The sequence below is a fragment of the Sebastes umbrosus genome, chromosome 16 (assembly GCF_015220745.1).
Source record: "Sebastes umbrosus isolate fSebUmb1 chromosome 16, fSebUmb1.pri, whole genome shotgun sequence".
In the NCBI taxonomy this organism is placed as follows: domain Eukaryota; kingdom Metazoa; phylum Chordata; class Actinopteri; order Perciformes; family Sebastidae; genus Sebastes; species Sebastes umbrosus.
Window position 1 is genome coordinate 28,202,433 of NC_051284.1, and position 17,387 is coordinate 28,219,819.

Here is a 17,387-nt window from a genome sequence, read left to right on the forward strand (position 1 = left end):
TGATGTGAAAGTTTCTCTTCTTTCTCTTCTTTTCAAGTTTCTCGCCAAAAACTTAATTTTGCAACGGTCATTTTGCTGAGCAGACCGTGAACGTCTCATAACAATAACTCAATGGCACCTCCGTTAACGTTAGTAGCTTCACTATTTAGCCAAGAGGGACTGTGCTGCCAACCTGCTGCTAACAGCTAACGTTACTAACTCTCCTCCTGCTGATTTCAACACAGATTTGTTGTTCACAGTGTGGCATTATCAGGGAAAAAATAGGGCGAGTCCCTTCAGGATTAGTAGCGCCACGCTGTTGAGCGCTTTTTTTTCTCTCCGCCGTGTCTCCAGTCCAAAACAAACTGAAACATGATACGACGTGCGTATGCGTCATTGTGCATGCGTAACTGTCGGTAAGCATCAATAAGAGGAATTGATAGTCACGGAGGCTTGAGATGCCAAGAAAGCGGACAACTACGGTTCTCTATTCCCGTCACTAGCGTTTTCCCTGCCTGCCAAAGTGGCAGATGGCCTGAGGATTTCACCCGCCAAATGCCAACAATTTACCCGCATTTGGCGGGTGGCGGGTGCTAATTTCAGACCCTGCATGTAATACATTTCTACACAAATACATTTACTGTATACAAATGTGCATATTCCCTTTTTCTGTGCAGCAACTACAGTATTGACTTTTCCCAGTAAACTTTGACCTACTGTTGAAATGTGAATCTAAAAAAGGTATAGTCTGCTAAATATGCTCTTTAAAATGGTATGTAATGGATGGGTGTGGTAATGAACAACTAACAGTGCGTTTCAGTAAACTTAGTGATGAAAAACTAATTTTGATTCAGTTAAAAAAAAAGTAAAATACTAATGCTTAAACTTTGAAAAGCACTAGATAAATAAAGTTTACTTGCTTTCTCTAAAGTTTTACAGTTTTTTCAAGTGCACAACATCATTGTTTTTTTTTAAAGTATTCCACTAGTTTGATGCGCCAAAGAAAGTCAAGGAGAGTGGTGTGAATTATTCTGTGAATTTACAAATATCGTACACATGTATAATGCACTACAACCCATCTGCTGTTAGCGCTGCAGCCACTGTTCTCACACATTTTGTTTTGTCACACTGAGCTGATGAACTGCAGCGCAAAACATTTGTATTTCAACTGAAGTGCCAGATGTTTCCAGCTGAAAAACATTAAATCTTGTTACGGTATAAAAAATGTAATTAAGAAATTAAATAAAGATTAATTAAGGAATTAAGAAAACTAGAATTGTCAACTATATTCCCCTAAAAGATGCTGTTTAGAGAGACATGTGGTGTTGACAACAATAGAATTTGACTGCGGCTGATCCAGAGGCAGATTCAGGTCAGACGCAGGATTCATTACTGCTGAATGTCATCCTGCTTCAGAGCACTTGAGAAAATCATTTTTCTGGGACAAAATGGCCGTACCTGATTGGAATTAGCATGATCATGAGCAGAGGGAAGATCATCTTCATGTAGGGTATCGGGTACATGCCGAACGTGCAGAGGATCAGCAGCTGCATCATCTGCAGGAAGGTGAAGTAGTGGATCTTCCTCTGGGGCACTTTGCGGATGTAGTGGGTGGGCGGGTAAGACGTCTGCAGGAGGTGAGAGGATCAGGACAGATTAAAATACAATCTACCCCGAGGTTCTCTTCCTCACTGTTCTCAGGTCTCCTGCTGGCTTAAAGGAATGACTAAAGGACATGGACGGCCCACACGCCTCTTAGAAGTGCGCGGCGGGTTTTAGATCATAAATAACATTTAGCTTTCAGTGGATGCTTTCATATAAAGTGTATTTATAGCACGAGGGGTCTCCTGTGTGGATGTGCGAGGTGGGGCTACAGGAGAGGAGCGGATGGTATTATTTTAAAACCTGCACTCGATGGGACTTTTATGTAAAAATACACCTGTCGTTCCAGTCTGAGTGGAGCTGCAACAAACACAAACTCATCTCCCCCGACTGATCTGGTATCAGTGTGAACCTTTGCAACAACAGGAGGCGATGAATCAAACATTACCACATAGCTCTGACTATAAAAACTATTTCACAATGTTGGTTACTACCTGCAATCACTTTGGAAACATGACAGAAACAAGACACTGTTGAGGCCTGTAAATGTGTCTCATGAAACACAAAATACGGTTCATTTTACAGGTCCGCAAATCTCATGGTAATTAGGTGATAATTAGCAGGTAAGCTATTTGAAATTTCTTTAATAATGATATTGTGCTATTTCCCAATAGCTGGTAATTTATTTAATACATTTCCAGGAAAAGAATATAAAGTTAATTGATATGTTTTATTTCCATGTCTGCTGATAAATAGATAATAGTTTTGGTTTTCCACCTCCGATGAAGAGCAGTGAACAGCCGCTTCTCAAGCCTCAGGGCCCTGTTTTAACCATTTTATGTTATTTCAGCATTTAAATATTAAATAATGTTTATAATAAAGTAGTTTTTGATACATTTTGAGGTAAATATTGGAGTAATTTGGCAGTAATCCCAAAGGAATTTCAAATAGGTTACTTGCTAAATATCACCTAATTACCATGAAATGTGCGAACCTGTAAAATGATGTCATGTCATGCGTCATCAGACGCTTGAAGCTTCTGGTTAAAGCAGAGATTGTGATCTTGTGATTTGGGCTGCGGTCAAAAAGGAAAAAAATCACATCCTAATGTCTTTTCCTAACCACTTCTCCTTGACCTCGATGGAAAACGTCATGAGGTCAAGGAGAGATGGGGAGAATTCATGTGGACTTCGGAAAAGATAACCGCGGTGTTAAGAGAATCTGACTGCTCTCACACAAGGCTCCGTAATTATGATGCGACCGCGGCCGGTGTTATTGACGTGGTAAAACTACAATGTTCCGAAGATGGACTACAAAAGGCTCTGCTTCTCCCGTGCGTATTTAAAAAGCTCTTTCAGTGACCTGCTGCTTCACCCGCGGTGTGTAACACTTTACATCAACATATAATAAAGGATTATTTTACATAACATTGACAACCGGTGAAAAATATCACAAATATCACAAATATCACAATATCGCAAATATTATTTGACTCCGAGCACCGGGCACCCAGTCAGCCGTTTGATCTGCAGAGCCCTGCGATCGACATATGGTCACACACACACACACATTTATTCACTCACCACACACATACTTTCTCACCTGCTCCTTGAGGAGGAGAGCCATGCGGTCGCACATCTGGTTCCCGTCGATGGAGGTGAGGGCGATGTAGAGGAAGAGGCCGTACAGGACGGGTTTGGGGATCCACTGCAGCGGGAGAGGCAGCAGCAGCACCGACACGCCGATGAAGATGTTGGCAGTCAGAGACGTCAGCCGGGTCTCTTTCACCTGGACGATACTGAGGAGACGCACACAGCGTGAAAACACACACAGTAACACACACACAAATGAATGGTTTACTGGAGAGCACACACATTGTTTTATACAATGCAACAGACAACATTATTTTCCAGGATTTTCTTATCAGTGTTCTCGCACATTTTGCAGTTGAAAAATTCTCAATTTTGCAGATCAAATATCTTCTTTTCTAAGAATAATTTCTTAGAGTTTGAGGGAAATATATATTTTTTTATAATCTTGGAGTGTGGCGAACAAAATGATGTTATATCCTGATTTCTGTACAGATAGTAAAACATATCATCAACAGGCTTTGTTTCTTGTTTAACCTTCATAAATACAGAGGAAACAGATATATGAACTGACTTCACTTGTTCTGATTGGAGTGTTATGAGCTCTTATAGCCTCATGGCTCCTTGTGTTCTTTGTATTTAATGATTATATACATTTTATGACAATTCTAGTGTAATGTAGTATAATCTAGGTGTCATGTTGTGGAGGACAGATTCATCTAAGATGACCAATCAGTAGTTTTTGATGATAAAATTGGGTTTTCAGGCTTCCACGTCTCCTGTCCAGAGAAACTAGCGAAAGCAAAAGGCTTCATTAGACAAGTGTTTCCCAACCTGAGGGTTATGACCCACAAAGGGGTCGTGAGATAAATCTGAGAGGTGGGTAAGATAATTAGTGGGATAGAAAAGAAAACGGAAAAAATGATTTTCACTACACACAAAAAATATTCTTCCTCTAACCATCCTTTTCTTTGTCTTGACCTTTTTTCGCCTCTGAAAATGATTCAAATTAAAGAATCTTAGAAGGGAAAATGTGTCTTTGGTTGAACAACCTCATGGACATGTGCAACATGTTTCAAGACTTCTTTTTCCAGACCTAAAACTAAAGGAGACTTTTCAGGTTACATCTCCTAAACTCTCTTTGGACATAAAATAGAAGAACATTTAACTACACTGACTATCAGCACCACACTACTTACAGTTACAGCTACATTTCAAGTGCAGTCCAACCTTTCTATGTACAGTATAAACTGTACTGTACACTGCATTTCAACTGCTCGTTAGTTTATTTCTTTGTATAAATGTATAACTCAGGAACTTAACCTGCAAAAAACATGCAATATCCAGAAGTGCAATATCGTACTGTTTTTATATGTCACAGCACATATTTTTCTATCAATTTATCTGTCAATCCATATTTAATTGAAATTAATCGCATTTTGTATCCGTTCAAAATGTACCTTAAAGGGAGATTTGTCAAGTATTTAATGCTCTTATCAACATGGGAGTGGACAAATATGTTTGCTTTATGCAAATGTGTGTATATATTTATTATTGGAAATCAATTAACAAACACAAAACAACGACAGATATTGTCCAAACTGCATGTGATTATCATAAAGTGGGCATGTCTGTAAAGGGGAGACTCGTGGGTACCCATAGAACCCATTTTCATTCACATATCTGGAGGTCAGAGCTTAAGGGACCCCTTTGAAAATGGACATGCCAGTTTTTCCTCATCAAAATTTTGCGCAAGTTTGGAGCGTTATTTAACCTCCTTCTTGACAAGCTAGTATGACATGAATAACCAAATGGATTCATTCGGTTTTACAGTTTCATATGATGTCAGTATCTTCACTCTAGCTTTAAAACTGAGTCTGTTACAATTGTAAAATCGCACGTTGCATTAATGAGTTAAAGAAATTAGTGGCGTTAAAACAAATTTGCGTTAATGCGTTATTGATATATGTGTATGCACCAGCAGCTTAATGTCCACCTGTTTAGACTTGACTTTGCTTAATTTTCATTTAGTTCTATTTATGTTGTTTTTACTCTTCTTATCCCTCCTGCTTTAGTTTTTATTTTTATTGTGGGGCCCTTTATGACTTTCTGCTCTTGAAAGGTGCCACTATATATACTTTTTAAATGTTTACACATTATAAAGGTTGTAATCTATGCTTTAAATAACCACTTTCACAAATGTTCATAGACAATCAGATATGGAAAGTTGGAATATTAATTTCCAGACATATACATACTTTCAAGAACCTTAAATTGCATATATTTCTACAATCACTATCTCTAATGAGATCTCCTGCTCTTATAGAAGTTTGTCCCCTCTGCCCTCTTTATCAGTGAATATATGCTAACTATAACTGCACATCTCTGTGTGGCCGTAATGATGAACTTAATCCTCTCATCTCTTAAAAGCTGCCTCGCCTCTTCCACCCGGAGAGAAAATGCTTAGTTACATAGCAATCATGCAATCAGGGAAGAGCAGGATACAGTAGCCCGCAACACAAAATTACCCGTCACCACATGCTCCGAAGAACGACCTTTAATTGAGCGTCTGATTAGCGGCGGCGATGAGAGAGGGCGGGTAACTCACGTCTCGTAGAGGTGCCCCCCCTCCACGCGCTGCTCCACGAAAGCCAGCTGGCGCACATGGAGGGTGGAGTGGGGGAAGGCGGCGTGCATCCAGGGCAACCCCATCACCGACATCAGTATGTTAATGAGCCCGGAGAGCATCAGGTCCCAGTGATACGCCGTGCCCTTCAGCAACCTGAGGAGCAGTGCAACGGTTAGCACAACAACAGGCTCAAACCACAACAACTCACCCAAACCACATCGAGAAATAACACACACACACACATAGAGATAAATTAGCATACAGTCACACACTCAGTCACACAAATACAAAGGGCATCATTCTCCTAAGGTTAGCGGTGCCCTTCAACACAACCTCAATAAACTCCCTCACTAATTCTTCTCATTCAACATATGAGAAAATGTATGTGATCTCTCTCGTGTTTTCATACGAAGCAAAGCATAAATCAATATGTCACTGACTTATGACGTCATAAGCTGAGCGTGACATTACGGTAACTTTACGTAAAAAAAAAGGACGAGTGCGACCTTTATGATGCCACAGAGCATTTTAGTGAGGGGTCACTGCTGTGCATCTTCCCTGTCTCTCCTGCTCTAGTGGCTACAGCAATCAAAATATTAATATTAATATTAATATTATTATTATTATTATAATAATAAAAATAAATAATCACATAACTAATTAACTAAATTAAGAAATTAAGAATAATAATTATGATAAATTACTAAATAACTAACTAACTAAATTATTATTATTATAATAATAATAATAATAATAATAAATAACAAAATAACAAACTAAATTAATAATAATAATAATAAAATTAATTATAAATAAATAACAAAATAACCAACTAACTTAATTAATAATAATTATAATAATAATAATTATTATTAATAATAATAAAAAATAACAAAGTAAATAATAACAAACAAACAAAATAATTACCATTGATAATAATAATAATAATAATTCTTATTAATAATTAAAAAATATAATAATAATAATAATAATTATTATTATTATTATTAATATTATTATTACAAATAATAATAATGATTACAACAACAATAATAATAATAATGATAATAATGATAATAATAAATAATAATAATACTAAAGAAATATCAACACAATGATCACCAGCCATGTGTCCTGCTGATGTGCCCTTGAGCATGACATTGAAACCAGCACACTGTTAATCACTCTGGATAAGTCTAACTAACTGGTTATAAAGTCAAAATGCACAAGCCATTATTATATTAAAAGATTGTTTCATGCGTGTTAATTTGCATAATAATGACAGCTTTTTAAAATAAATAAATTATGACAGAATACAAAAAAAAATGATGCAAAAAAAGATCCGTGCAGGTGAAAAAAAAAAAGGTCGGAATGGTTTGATAAACGCGTTATTTCCGGACAAAAAAAAAAAAAAAAAGGTGTCAAGCAAATGCACGAGATAAAAGAATCAAAGGAGTAAAGCAGGAACAGAAATAACTTTTTCCAGCTTCTGTTCTATTATTAGCGACACATGAGACACGTAGTGAAGGTTAAATACAGAAAATTGTGTTCACAAAACTATTTTTATAAGTGTTACACCACTTACAGCTAGTAGAAGTTTATGGATTTATTCTATTTAATTAGTTTTTTGTATAGTACAATTTATAAGACAATATGACAGTGTTTAACACATCAATATTCTTGGAAATTACACTTTTTTATGCTATAGCAGCTGCTGATTTGCCTTCCAGGCCAGACATTTAGATCCAATTAATTTCTGCCCAACAAAATGTAGACGATAAGGGTTGAAATTCCATCATTATATATTTTCCCCGCGGGGCTGGTTGATGGCTGTTGGCTCTAAAAGTGGTCCGTCCGATGCAAATTTAGAAGAAGAGGGTAAAAGCTCAGCGTCGTGTTTTGGCTCTGAGGCTTCTTCAGAGCTCCCTGACTGTGACAACTTGACTCAGATGTCAAGTTTCTGGCTCAGTTAATCTTCCCTCCCCAACAGACCGGCAAATATCCGGTTTCAGCCGATCCCAAAGGTCCTCGGTGGCTTTCTGAAGGGTCATTGAAAGAGTTTAAGCCAGTTAACGCACAAGAATTAGCATCCCAGGATTCACCCTCACTAATATGATCCCTTTACCACAGTATGGACGGTTTTATAATTGAATAAAGTCCTGTACAAGATGAGGAAGAATCATGCTTTCTTTGTGAAACTCCTCCTGTATGTGAAGACATCGTACCTGTTCTCTGGCGCATTGGTCAGCGAGACAACGATGTTCTGGTCGATGAAGATGAGGAGCGCCAGGAGGAAGCCGAGGCCCATGGCGCTGACGACATTCATGGCCGACAGCCGCTCAAACGGAGCCACGGCGAAGACGGGCCGGTTGTGAACTTTAAAGACGGGAACTGTTCACAGAAGAAGAGAACAAGTTGGTTAATTTAGGAGGATAAATGACAACTATTATGATAATCTTTTAATCATTTTAGTCCTTTTTCAAGCAAAAATGCCAAATATTGGCTGATTCCTGCTTCTTAAATATGAGGATTTGCTGTTTTTCTTTGTCTTATTGGAGAGTAAATATAAAAATCTTTTGGTTTTGGAGCGTTGGTTAAGCAGAACAACTAATATTTTAGAGAAAATAATCAAATAATCTGCAGATTTAGACCTGCGGGATCGCTGGCGACATTAAGAGGCTGTAGTGGGCTCAGTTTTAAAGCTAGAGTGACGATATTATAATAATTATATTTTATATACGAGTCTCCCCTTCACAGCCAATTTATGATAATCACATGCAGTCTGGAGAAAACAACATGCATTTTTTTGCATGCAGTATAAACATATTATCTTTCGCCTATTCAAAAAATGTTATATATGAATATTTCTGCATACTGGGGTCCCTAAAACAGTCTTGGAATTGCATAAATTGGGTATGACTGTAAAGCTGAGACTCTTGTGGATCCAATGAGCTCAACTGTATTCATGTGTGTAGACGTTAGTCCCCATAGTAACCATTGCATTGTATTGAAACCATTTTTTGAACTGTAAAAAATGACCTGTGGTGACCTCTAGGATAATCACACCGTCATGAAACTTTACAGCCACAAACTAGAGACCTAGAGTATTCAGAGGATGGATGTCTTTTCTAGATAGATTGACAATAAGGGGGTTTCTGAGCAGCTTTACACAACAGAAGTGCTCGCCATCCAATCGCCAAAAAATGCAATTCCTGCAGAAATCTCCAAATGTCAAAGGTTTTTGAAGCCAAATCACAGCATGGCTTTTTCTGTGGTGTTCCTCAAGGTCTTAATGTCTTAATGTGGTATTTTGGATGGATTATTGATCACATTTATCACTTCTTGAGTAGTAAAACATGTTTAATTTAACAAGGAATCTGTGCAACACATGGTATCAACCCAACAACTTATGAGACATAATAGAGCAAAGTAATGGCCATCATATACTTCTATCATGATGTTCTAAGACCGTATACACAATAGAACAACTTGACACACTGTGCTGAGCTGCATCTCAAATTAATCTTCAGGTTCCCAGCTTTCAGATGATGTTCACCACTTCTATGTGACATCTACTGTTGACCTGCTATCTCCCCCAAAATACCCCCTGTATCCCCCTAAAAGAAGACAAAAACGGATCTATGTGGGTCACTTAGGGTTAATTGATAATGCTAAATAATCCTAATTACAACTCTGAGTTTAATTCAACAGCGAGCTATTACTCTATAATGAATGTTCCCTGACTTTGTTAGATAACTGTAGCTTAAGAGGACATGACCTACTTGATTACATCTCTATAATTACGAACATCAATTTCTTTAGTGGACTTTAAATGGTGACAGGAAAACAATTTTGTGCAGGATTTTTTGCCTAAAATCTGCTACTAGTACTTCCCAAACTCATCAGATTCCATCTCCATAAACATAACTGTCTCTCAAACCGTTGTGATGACTCACGTTTTCACACCAAAAATCGTTTTCTAAGAGTCGCTGGATTCCTTTCAAATACTGGATATCTCATTTAGGGCTGCATCCGCTCAAATGCTGCTGAATTAAGTGCAGTTGGTTAAATTTAGGAAGTAATGACAATACAATAATGGGCCTATTATCTTATGACTTATTGTCTCTGGAGGTTAAGGAACAGAAAATTGGCCAGGCACTCAAATTTAAATTCACTTGAGGGTTTTGGCGCTCGTCTCTGTGTTTCTGTGTCGACCCCTGGAGAACAGCTGCTGCCTTGGCAACGATGAATGGGAGACTCGAAATGATGCTAAACAATAGAGGATAAAAACTGAAAATCTCCAATGTGTTCTGGCCTGTGCCTTGATTAAGGAACATAAAAAAAACAATAAAGGCACCAAATGGGGGAGGCCCCGCAGTTAGACGGTCTGTCTTGGAAGTAAACAAGCGATAAGTTGGAGCCCTTCAGCAGGTTTGGACCAAGAGTCCAAATCCCTGAAGTGTGAATGCACCCAAATCAGCACTGCACTGTCACAGAAAGACAGCTGACTAGCAACCGCTAACAGCTTTCTTACAGTCACTTCCTCTCATTTTTCATATCTAATGTGATGCTGCTGTGCTTACATTCAGAACAGATTTTTTTTATTACTTAAATAAACAAAATCACAGGCCTGTGTCTTACAATAAACCCACCTTATGTAGGTTCATATCAATGTTAAAGGTTCGCTGTCTAACTGACTAATAGGGACAGTTTCTGAAATTGGTCCAGCGTTGAGGGAGAGCGCTGCAGACGATAGCCGCTCACAAGCTGCAATGTAATCCTATTGGGGCAAGCTGGTGTCGTCATTTACGGCCACTAAAAGGGATTGTTTTCGCCATGACAGGCTCTGACTGTTATTATAAGTGTCTGACATTATGGAAAGAGTCTCGCTCAAGGAGCAGTCTCTAGAATCTGGCGAGGTGACGGGGGAATAGTGGAATCCATCCATGGTGGAAACGGGCAGAGTTTATTTGTGTTGGAGTACAGAAATCGTAGCTTAAGGCTGGCCCACACTAAAAGATTTTTTGAATCTTAACAGATTATGAAAATGTGAGAGATCCCACACATAACATCATGTTATGATCAATTTAAGAGTTTTGTTCCTATAGTGTGTTGACAGCAACAATTTGGCCAAAACAGCACACCACACCGATGTTAGTTTTTGCACTAATTCACGAAAGCTGGATGGATGAAGTCACAGAGACACGTTAAATAAACACTCGCGTTGTTGCCACAAACAAACAAGTTGGTCCTACTACTGGTTATTACTGAGTTTGTGTTTTACACTATTCCAGCAAAAATAACTATGATGATAAGAGACATCTTAATCTTTTAAAACTAGAATTACCGCCTCGCGGTTGTACGCCTCCACCAACCAGTCATTCTTTTAGCCTTCTGACATTGTCAGAATTAGTATTATGAAAGCTTGAATTATGGACAAAAATGTGAAGTCACAGTGACCGTGACCTTGACGTTGACGTTTGTGCCAGATTTGCAGAAATTCCCTCCAGTCATTCCTGAGATATCGCAGTTACAAGAATTGGTCGGATGTGAGGTCACAATATAGCCGTGTTTCCATTCAATTGTCAAGCGAATTTGAAGCAAACTTTTGAAATGTTGCAAAAAAAGAAATGCGTTTCCATCAACTGGTTTGGAGCAAATAAACTCGGCTACGGCGTAGTTTGATCAGAGGTTGGCACTAGAGGCTTCACATGGCTGTGATCTGCTGGTAAACAGAGTAGAAGAAGAAGTAGAGGCTGCGAACCGAAAAACAAAACAAGTCGCCTTGGTCGTCTAACCATCTACGAGAGAAAAATGGAGAGAGGTCTTTGGGAAGAAGTTTCAATCTGGGCAAGTTTGAATTGCTCTATTGTATTGGTATTGTAATGGCCATGTTTCATGCTGTCCGGAGATGAAGGCAAGCATTCACACGTTTTGGGAATATCTGAGAAGACGGCGACAGCAGAAACAGCTGATCAGTTATGTGAGTTACTGTGAACGTTTGCTACATCAGAATTTATTTGGTAAAGGGGTTTCCATATCACATTTAGAGCATCAACACCTCAAGCAAGCGTAAAAAACTTTTTTTTTGTTTCCATACAGCTTTTCTAATGCCACACTTCAAATGCGCATAAAAATACGGGAATGGAAACGCAGCTATAGTGACCTTGACCTTGACCTTTGACCGTCAAAATCAAATCAGTTCATCCTGGAGTCTAAGTGGACATTTGTGCCAAATTTGGAAAACTTCCCTCCAGGCGTTGGTGAGATATCGAGTTCACAAGAATGGGAAAGATGGTCGGATAACCCAATAATGACTACTGTGTATGACCTGATCCTGACAATGGCAATTTATAAGTTGAGAGTTAAGAATAAAGAGTTTTGCATGTTGAACTTCTTTTTGATCTAAAAGTGTAATTACAGCTGTGGTGAACATGTGGTTGCATTTGTTGCACACACTATGATTAGACTATACAGTCTTATTTAGCATGAAAAACTCAAATGCACTCTCTAACATCTGGAGGAGCAACAAATGATACTAACGCTCAATGTCACTGAAGACGTAGGAGCCGATGAAGGAGAACACGAGCACTGAGATCGGCAGGGCGCAGTCCGACAGCACCTCCCTCACTTTGGCATGCAGGAACGGGCTGAAAGAGAGAGAGAGAGAGGGAGGAGAGGGGGGAAAGAGAGACGGAGTGAGTGAGGAGAGACAAATAATAGAGGAATACAATTACTGTGGACAAGACAAGGACAATGGCTGCAATCCTGACACTGCTTAAGTACCTCGGTCCGCCTTTTGCTTACACAATTGAATCCAGCTTTGAGGTTGATTTGATTACTGAGGGCAATCAGAAGTAGAATATTAATGCTTATTAAATCACAGGCTGGAACAGAGGCTTCGACAGAAACGGGAGCTTTGCGTTAGCCCGTCTGGAAAGTTCCCGTCACTCCAGACGATCTTTAGAGTGGAGGCTCAGCTCGGCGGTATCCGTCCTCGCCGGCAGTGCTCCCATCCAAACAAGATTTAAACTTCTCTAGTGATTTATCTGGAGAGTGCTGCAGAGCCGCAGAGCTGCACGTACCTCCGTTTGAACTGGTAGAGGGTGTAGCCCATCCATAACGTCCCGAGCATCAGCAGCAGGCAGAGGACGGGCCTCTCTCGAGTGCACTGAATGACGGATTCGGGGAGGGCGTTGAGGGCGTACCCGGCCGCCGTCTCGCTCCTGTTTCCTCCGAGCTGGTCTCCGACCTGAGTGGAGGTCTCTATGCTGCTGTTGGCCAGCGTGGGGGCGAGGTAGTACCTGGAAAAGACTGAAATCACATCCACAGTGTTTAGTTAAAGAACAGACCCAAAGGTTAATGAAACCAGCAAAGACTAGAAACCCCACATATAACGACTACTTCCAGGAACAGAAGCAGATTTTTAACCACGCTAAAGCCCTCTCTTAGTCGATTAGTCGACTAATTGGTCATTTTGTTCTTGGTTGACTAAGATTTCTTTAGTTGATGAGTCATTTTTTATGTTTTTTTCATGCTAAATTACTTATTACAAAGAATCTTATGAGCATATCCCTGGTAAACGCAAGATTTAAAGTTGTACTTTGTGGAGAAACAGATCTGACGATTAAAAGACTAATCGATTAGTGGACAAAATTGTATGAGTGTTAGAATTTCTTTAGCCAAGGACAGCCCTAGAAATGTTGTACAGACATTCATGGAGCCCTGAGGTTGAATCCTAATGAATCCTAATTAGTTTTGTGTGAAATGTCTAGACTTCCAATACATTAACTACAAATACTTGTCCGATACTCACCATACATGGTTTGATATCAAATACTTGCAAAACTACATCCTCAAAAACCTGCCAGAAATCTTCTATGTGACAACAAACCCGAACAAGCAGCCTTAAAAACACTTTGCTTTGTTTAACACCATTAGCTCAAAACGTCACTTGAGGATGTACCAATAAATTGCAAAAAAAGGAATATGTCACTGTTAAAATTGATCCCGTTGTATGCTCTCTACTTCCCAAACACATGTAAGATAACACGCGGTGAGCAATTGATATACAAATGGTCATTATAAAGGTGAAGTATTCCTTTAAGGGAGCTACACTATGTGGACCTTTCTTTATGTTTTCATCGATGTCTTCTATTGCTCCAGCACCTGCCTTCAACGGTATTCTGATGTGTGAGACCAACCACTATGCATTGCCTTGGAAAAACACTAAATTTAGGTAAAATATTGGATGAGGAGAAATGGGCGACAAGGACTGTAAACTGTGCAGGGAGAGCTGGAGGAGAGAGGAGCTCATAAAAGTGAGATAAACCTCAGCTGAGCTGTGGCTCTGCACGAAAACCTGATCAACTGGATCGTAAAGAAATACTCACTCCAGGTACACAGCACTAGTTTTGCTTTTACATTTGGGTCACACACAGTTTTTATCAAACATGTTTAAAATAGGGCCGTCAATCGATTCAAATATTTAATCAAGCTTAATCGCAAAATAATTACAGATGTATTATCTGTTCAAAATGTACCTTAAAGGGAGATTTGTCAAGTATTTAATACTCTTATCAACATGGGAGTGGGCAAATATGCTGCTTTATGCAAATGTATGTATATATTTATTATTGGAAAATCAATTAACAACACAAAACAATGACAGATATTGTCCAGAAACCCTCACAGGTACTGCATTTAGCATAACAAATATGCTCAAATCATAACATGGCAAACTGCAGCCCAACAGGCAACAACAGCTGTCAGTGTGTCAGTGTGCTGACTTGACTATGACTTGCCCCAAACTGCATGTGATTATCATAAAGTGGGCATGTCTGTAAAGGGGAGACTCGTGGGTACCCATAGAACCCATTTTCATTCACAAATCTGGAGGCCGTGACAGATTTTCCTCGTCAAAATTTAGCATCAATTTGGAGTGTTATTTAGCTGCGATTGTAACGAGTTAACATGATGTGGTTGGTACCAATGTATTCCTTAGGTTTTGTAGTTTCACATGATGCCAGTATCTTCACTCTAGTTTTAAAACTGAGCCCGCTACAACCTAAAATTGGAAGTTGCATTTATGCGTTAAAACAAATTTAAACGTGTTATTAATGCTTTAACTTTGATAGCCCCAGTTTAAAATCATCTAAATGACAATGACAGGCAGCTCCTGGATCAAAGTTCAAACTATTAGAATCCTTAAACACCACACACTGCATGATTTTATCTCTGCGCTGGCAGAGTTGGACTCGGTCCGCTGAAATCAGTCCTGACGCCCCGATCAGATCTCCAGTATAAACAACCCACCAGTCATAATGTGAGTCTGCCCCTCTAGCGAGCATCACGTTGAAGGATGTTAAACCCTGTAGAGCAATGCTTTTACAACTATTTTAAATAAGACAGATGACACAACGTTGTCTAAAGGAGTGCCACACAAGAAGAAATAATTTCCCATCATCACTTCCACTGGAGAGCGAGTGACACGACCTGCTCCCTCCTCCGCAGGCCTTCTCATCAAACCGGGACAAAGTTATGTGGGGAGCAAAGTTGTACATGAGGCTGGATACACACCCAGGGTGTATTCATTCATGTTGCTGCTGCAGAATATTTTGGATGAAAAGTGTCAACACAGTGGCATAGGTTAATGTTATGGTAATGGCATATGAGCTCGGAGCGTGTTTTTACAAATGGTTTCTGAAAATTGAACCACTGCACCGGCAATCTGCAATAACAGGAAAACACCGCATTCAAAATAAATTACATTCTGCCGTCGTCATCTCATTTTTTGGTAAATTAAATTGTGTAAAATATTTATGGTATACTTAGATGAGGTGCGGTAAAGGCAGGGGATGGTGTAATATAGCTGCAGGCCGGGTTTGAAATCTGGATTGATTAATTTAGCGCATAGTATCTCTCTCAGCCTCTCCGTCTGCTGACCCTCCAGAGTAACACGGGAACTAATGTGCTGTTTGAATAAGAAGCACTGCTCTTATTAGATTAGCAAATTAATCAATGTTGTCTGAGAATTTTTTTTTTTTGTCTTTTATGGTCTATTTTAATGGAATTAACTATCTGGCACCACAATAATACTCAAAAATATGTCTTGTTCTTCAATAAGCAGAGATTTTTAAGAGATTCATCTGAATGAGAGTATTCATCTGCAGAATACTGGAAAAAATCTATTTGACAGTTTTTAATTAAATGGACTAAATGATCAGTTTAAGAGATCTCATGATGATCAGTCAACAAAGGACTCTTCAGTGGAGGACAGCCATGCTGATTAGCGAGACGCACGCTTAAATTATAATTTATAAAAGTGCATACGTCGATTATCTTCAGGATGGGAAGTTGTTCTGTCTCGGTGTAATTGGCTGTTTAAAAATTTGAGTTTGAGGCCGACACAAGGACGGGTGACAGCAGGTATGATGCTAGTGTTAGCGCCGGTTCTGATTAGTCATAATGTTAGTAATGTGGCAGGAAAAAAAGGCAATGTGAGACTGAAAACAGTGATGTAGGAACAAAGACTTACTCTTGACTGTGCCTTTCACTGCATCCACCACAAACGCGATTGAGATGAACAGGGCAATGACCTCCTCCGTTGACCTGGAAAAACACAGAAAACATTACAGAAGTGACAATCAACACTGGGTCTGAAAAGTGAAGCCAATGCTGAAGTGCTTTAAACTGTCATTCTCTCTCACAGCCAGCAGGGGGCGACTCCTCTGGTTGCTAAAAGAAGTCTGATTGTATAGAAGTCTATGAGAAAATGAGCCTACTTCTCACTTGATTTATTACCTCAGTAAACATTGTAAACATGAGTTTATGGTTTCAATCTCTAGTTTCAAGTCTTCTTCAATACAGCATGATGTTCATTTAGTACGTTATGGTCTCATTTAGAGCCAAATAGACCATAAAGCTGGCAGATGTAGATATAAACGGCTCATTCCAAGGGACCGTAAACACAACAATTCTTATTTTCAGGTGATTATACACTAAAGAAAACATACTTATTAAAATTATATTACATTTCTGCCAAGAGATGCCCCTAAATGCTACACACCGTTCCTTTAATAGAATTGAATTAAACTAAATTCAATCACTTTATTTGTCGCAAAATTGATTGTGCAACCAAAACACCATGTACATATACTAATGTAACAGAAAGTAAAAAATAAATTGTAAAAGTAAATGTGTCTGCAATAAGGTCACCAAATCTCTTGGCATTCTGAGAAAAATAAGAGGTTTTGTACACAATAAATGTCTCCTAACATTATATTATAGTTTCAATTTATCCATATTTAACATACTGTAATAATATACTTTCCCAACTTATCTGAACAAAATATTGCTGCTGCAGAAACACACAGCAACTTTTTCTGTTATACCAATTGCACCACTTTTAAAAAAAAAAAAATAATTGCAGTTATTGACTATATTTCACATCAACATTCTTCAAACCTGTACATTTGGTTTTAAAGCAAGATATAAGGATACAGATTTACCTAACAGTTTAAGATATTATTTTGCCAACAACTCTCAATTCCATAATTACCCAACCAGACAGGCTGAGAATCTTCATC

General features: G+C 38.8%; 1 protein-coding gene across 5 annotated transcripts in view; it reads right to left on the reverse strand.

Annotated features, from left to right (window-relative positions):
* Window positions 1–17,387, reverse strand: part of slc4a11 (solute carrier family 4 member 11) — a 138,490-nt gene that overhangs the window by 3,326 nt on the left and 117,777 nt on the right. For all 5 annotated transcript variants that reach the window (XM_037746689.1, XM_037746694.1, XM_037746691.1 and 2 more), the window contains 7 exons: window positions 16,337–16,410; window positions 12,885–13,113; window positions 12,343–12,449; window positions 8,025–8,190; window positions 5,779–5,952; window positions 3,184–3,379; window positions 1,438–1,607 (listed from right to left, as the gene is read on the reverse strand). In XM_037746689.1, the coding sequence (XP_037602617.1) occupies window positions 1,438–1,607; window positions 3,184–3,379; window positions 5,779–5,952; window positions 8,025–8,190; window positions 12,343–12,449; window positions 12,885–13,113; window positions 16,337–16,410 (1,116 nt within the window). The remainder of the gene's footprint in view (window positions 1–1,437; window positions 1,608–3,183; window positions 3,380–5,778; window positions 5,953–8,024; window positions 8,191–12,342; window positions 12,450–12,884; window positions 13,114–16,336; window positions 16,411–17,387) is intronic.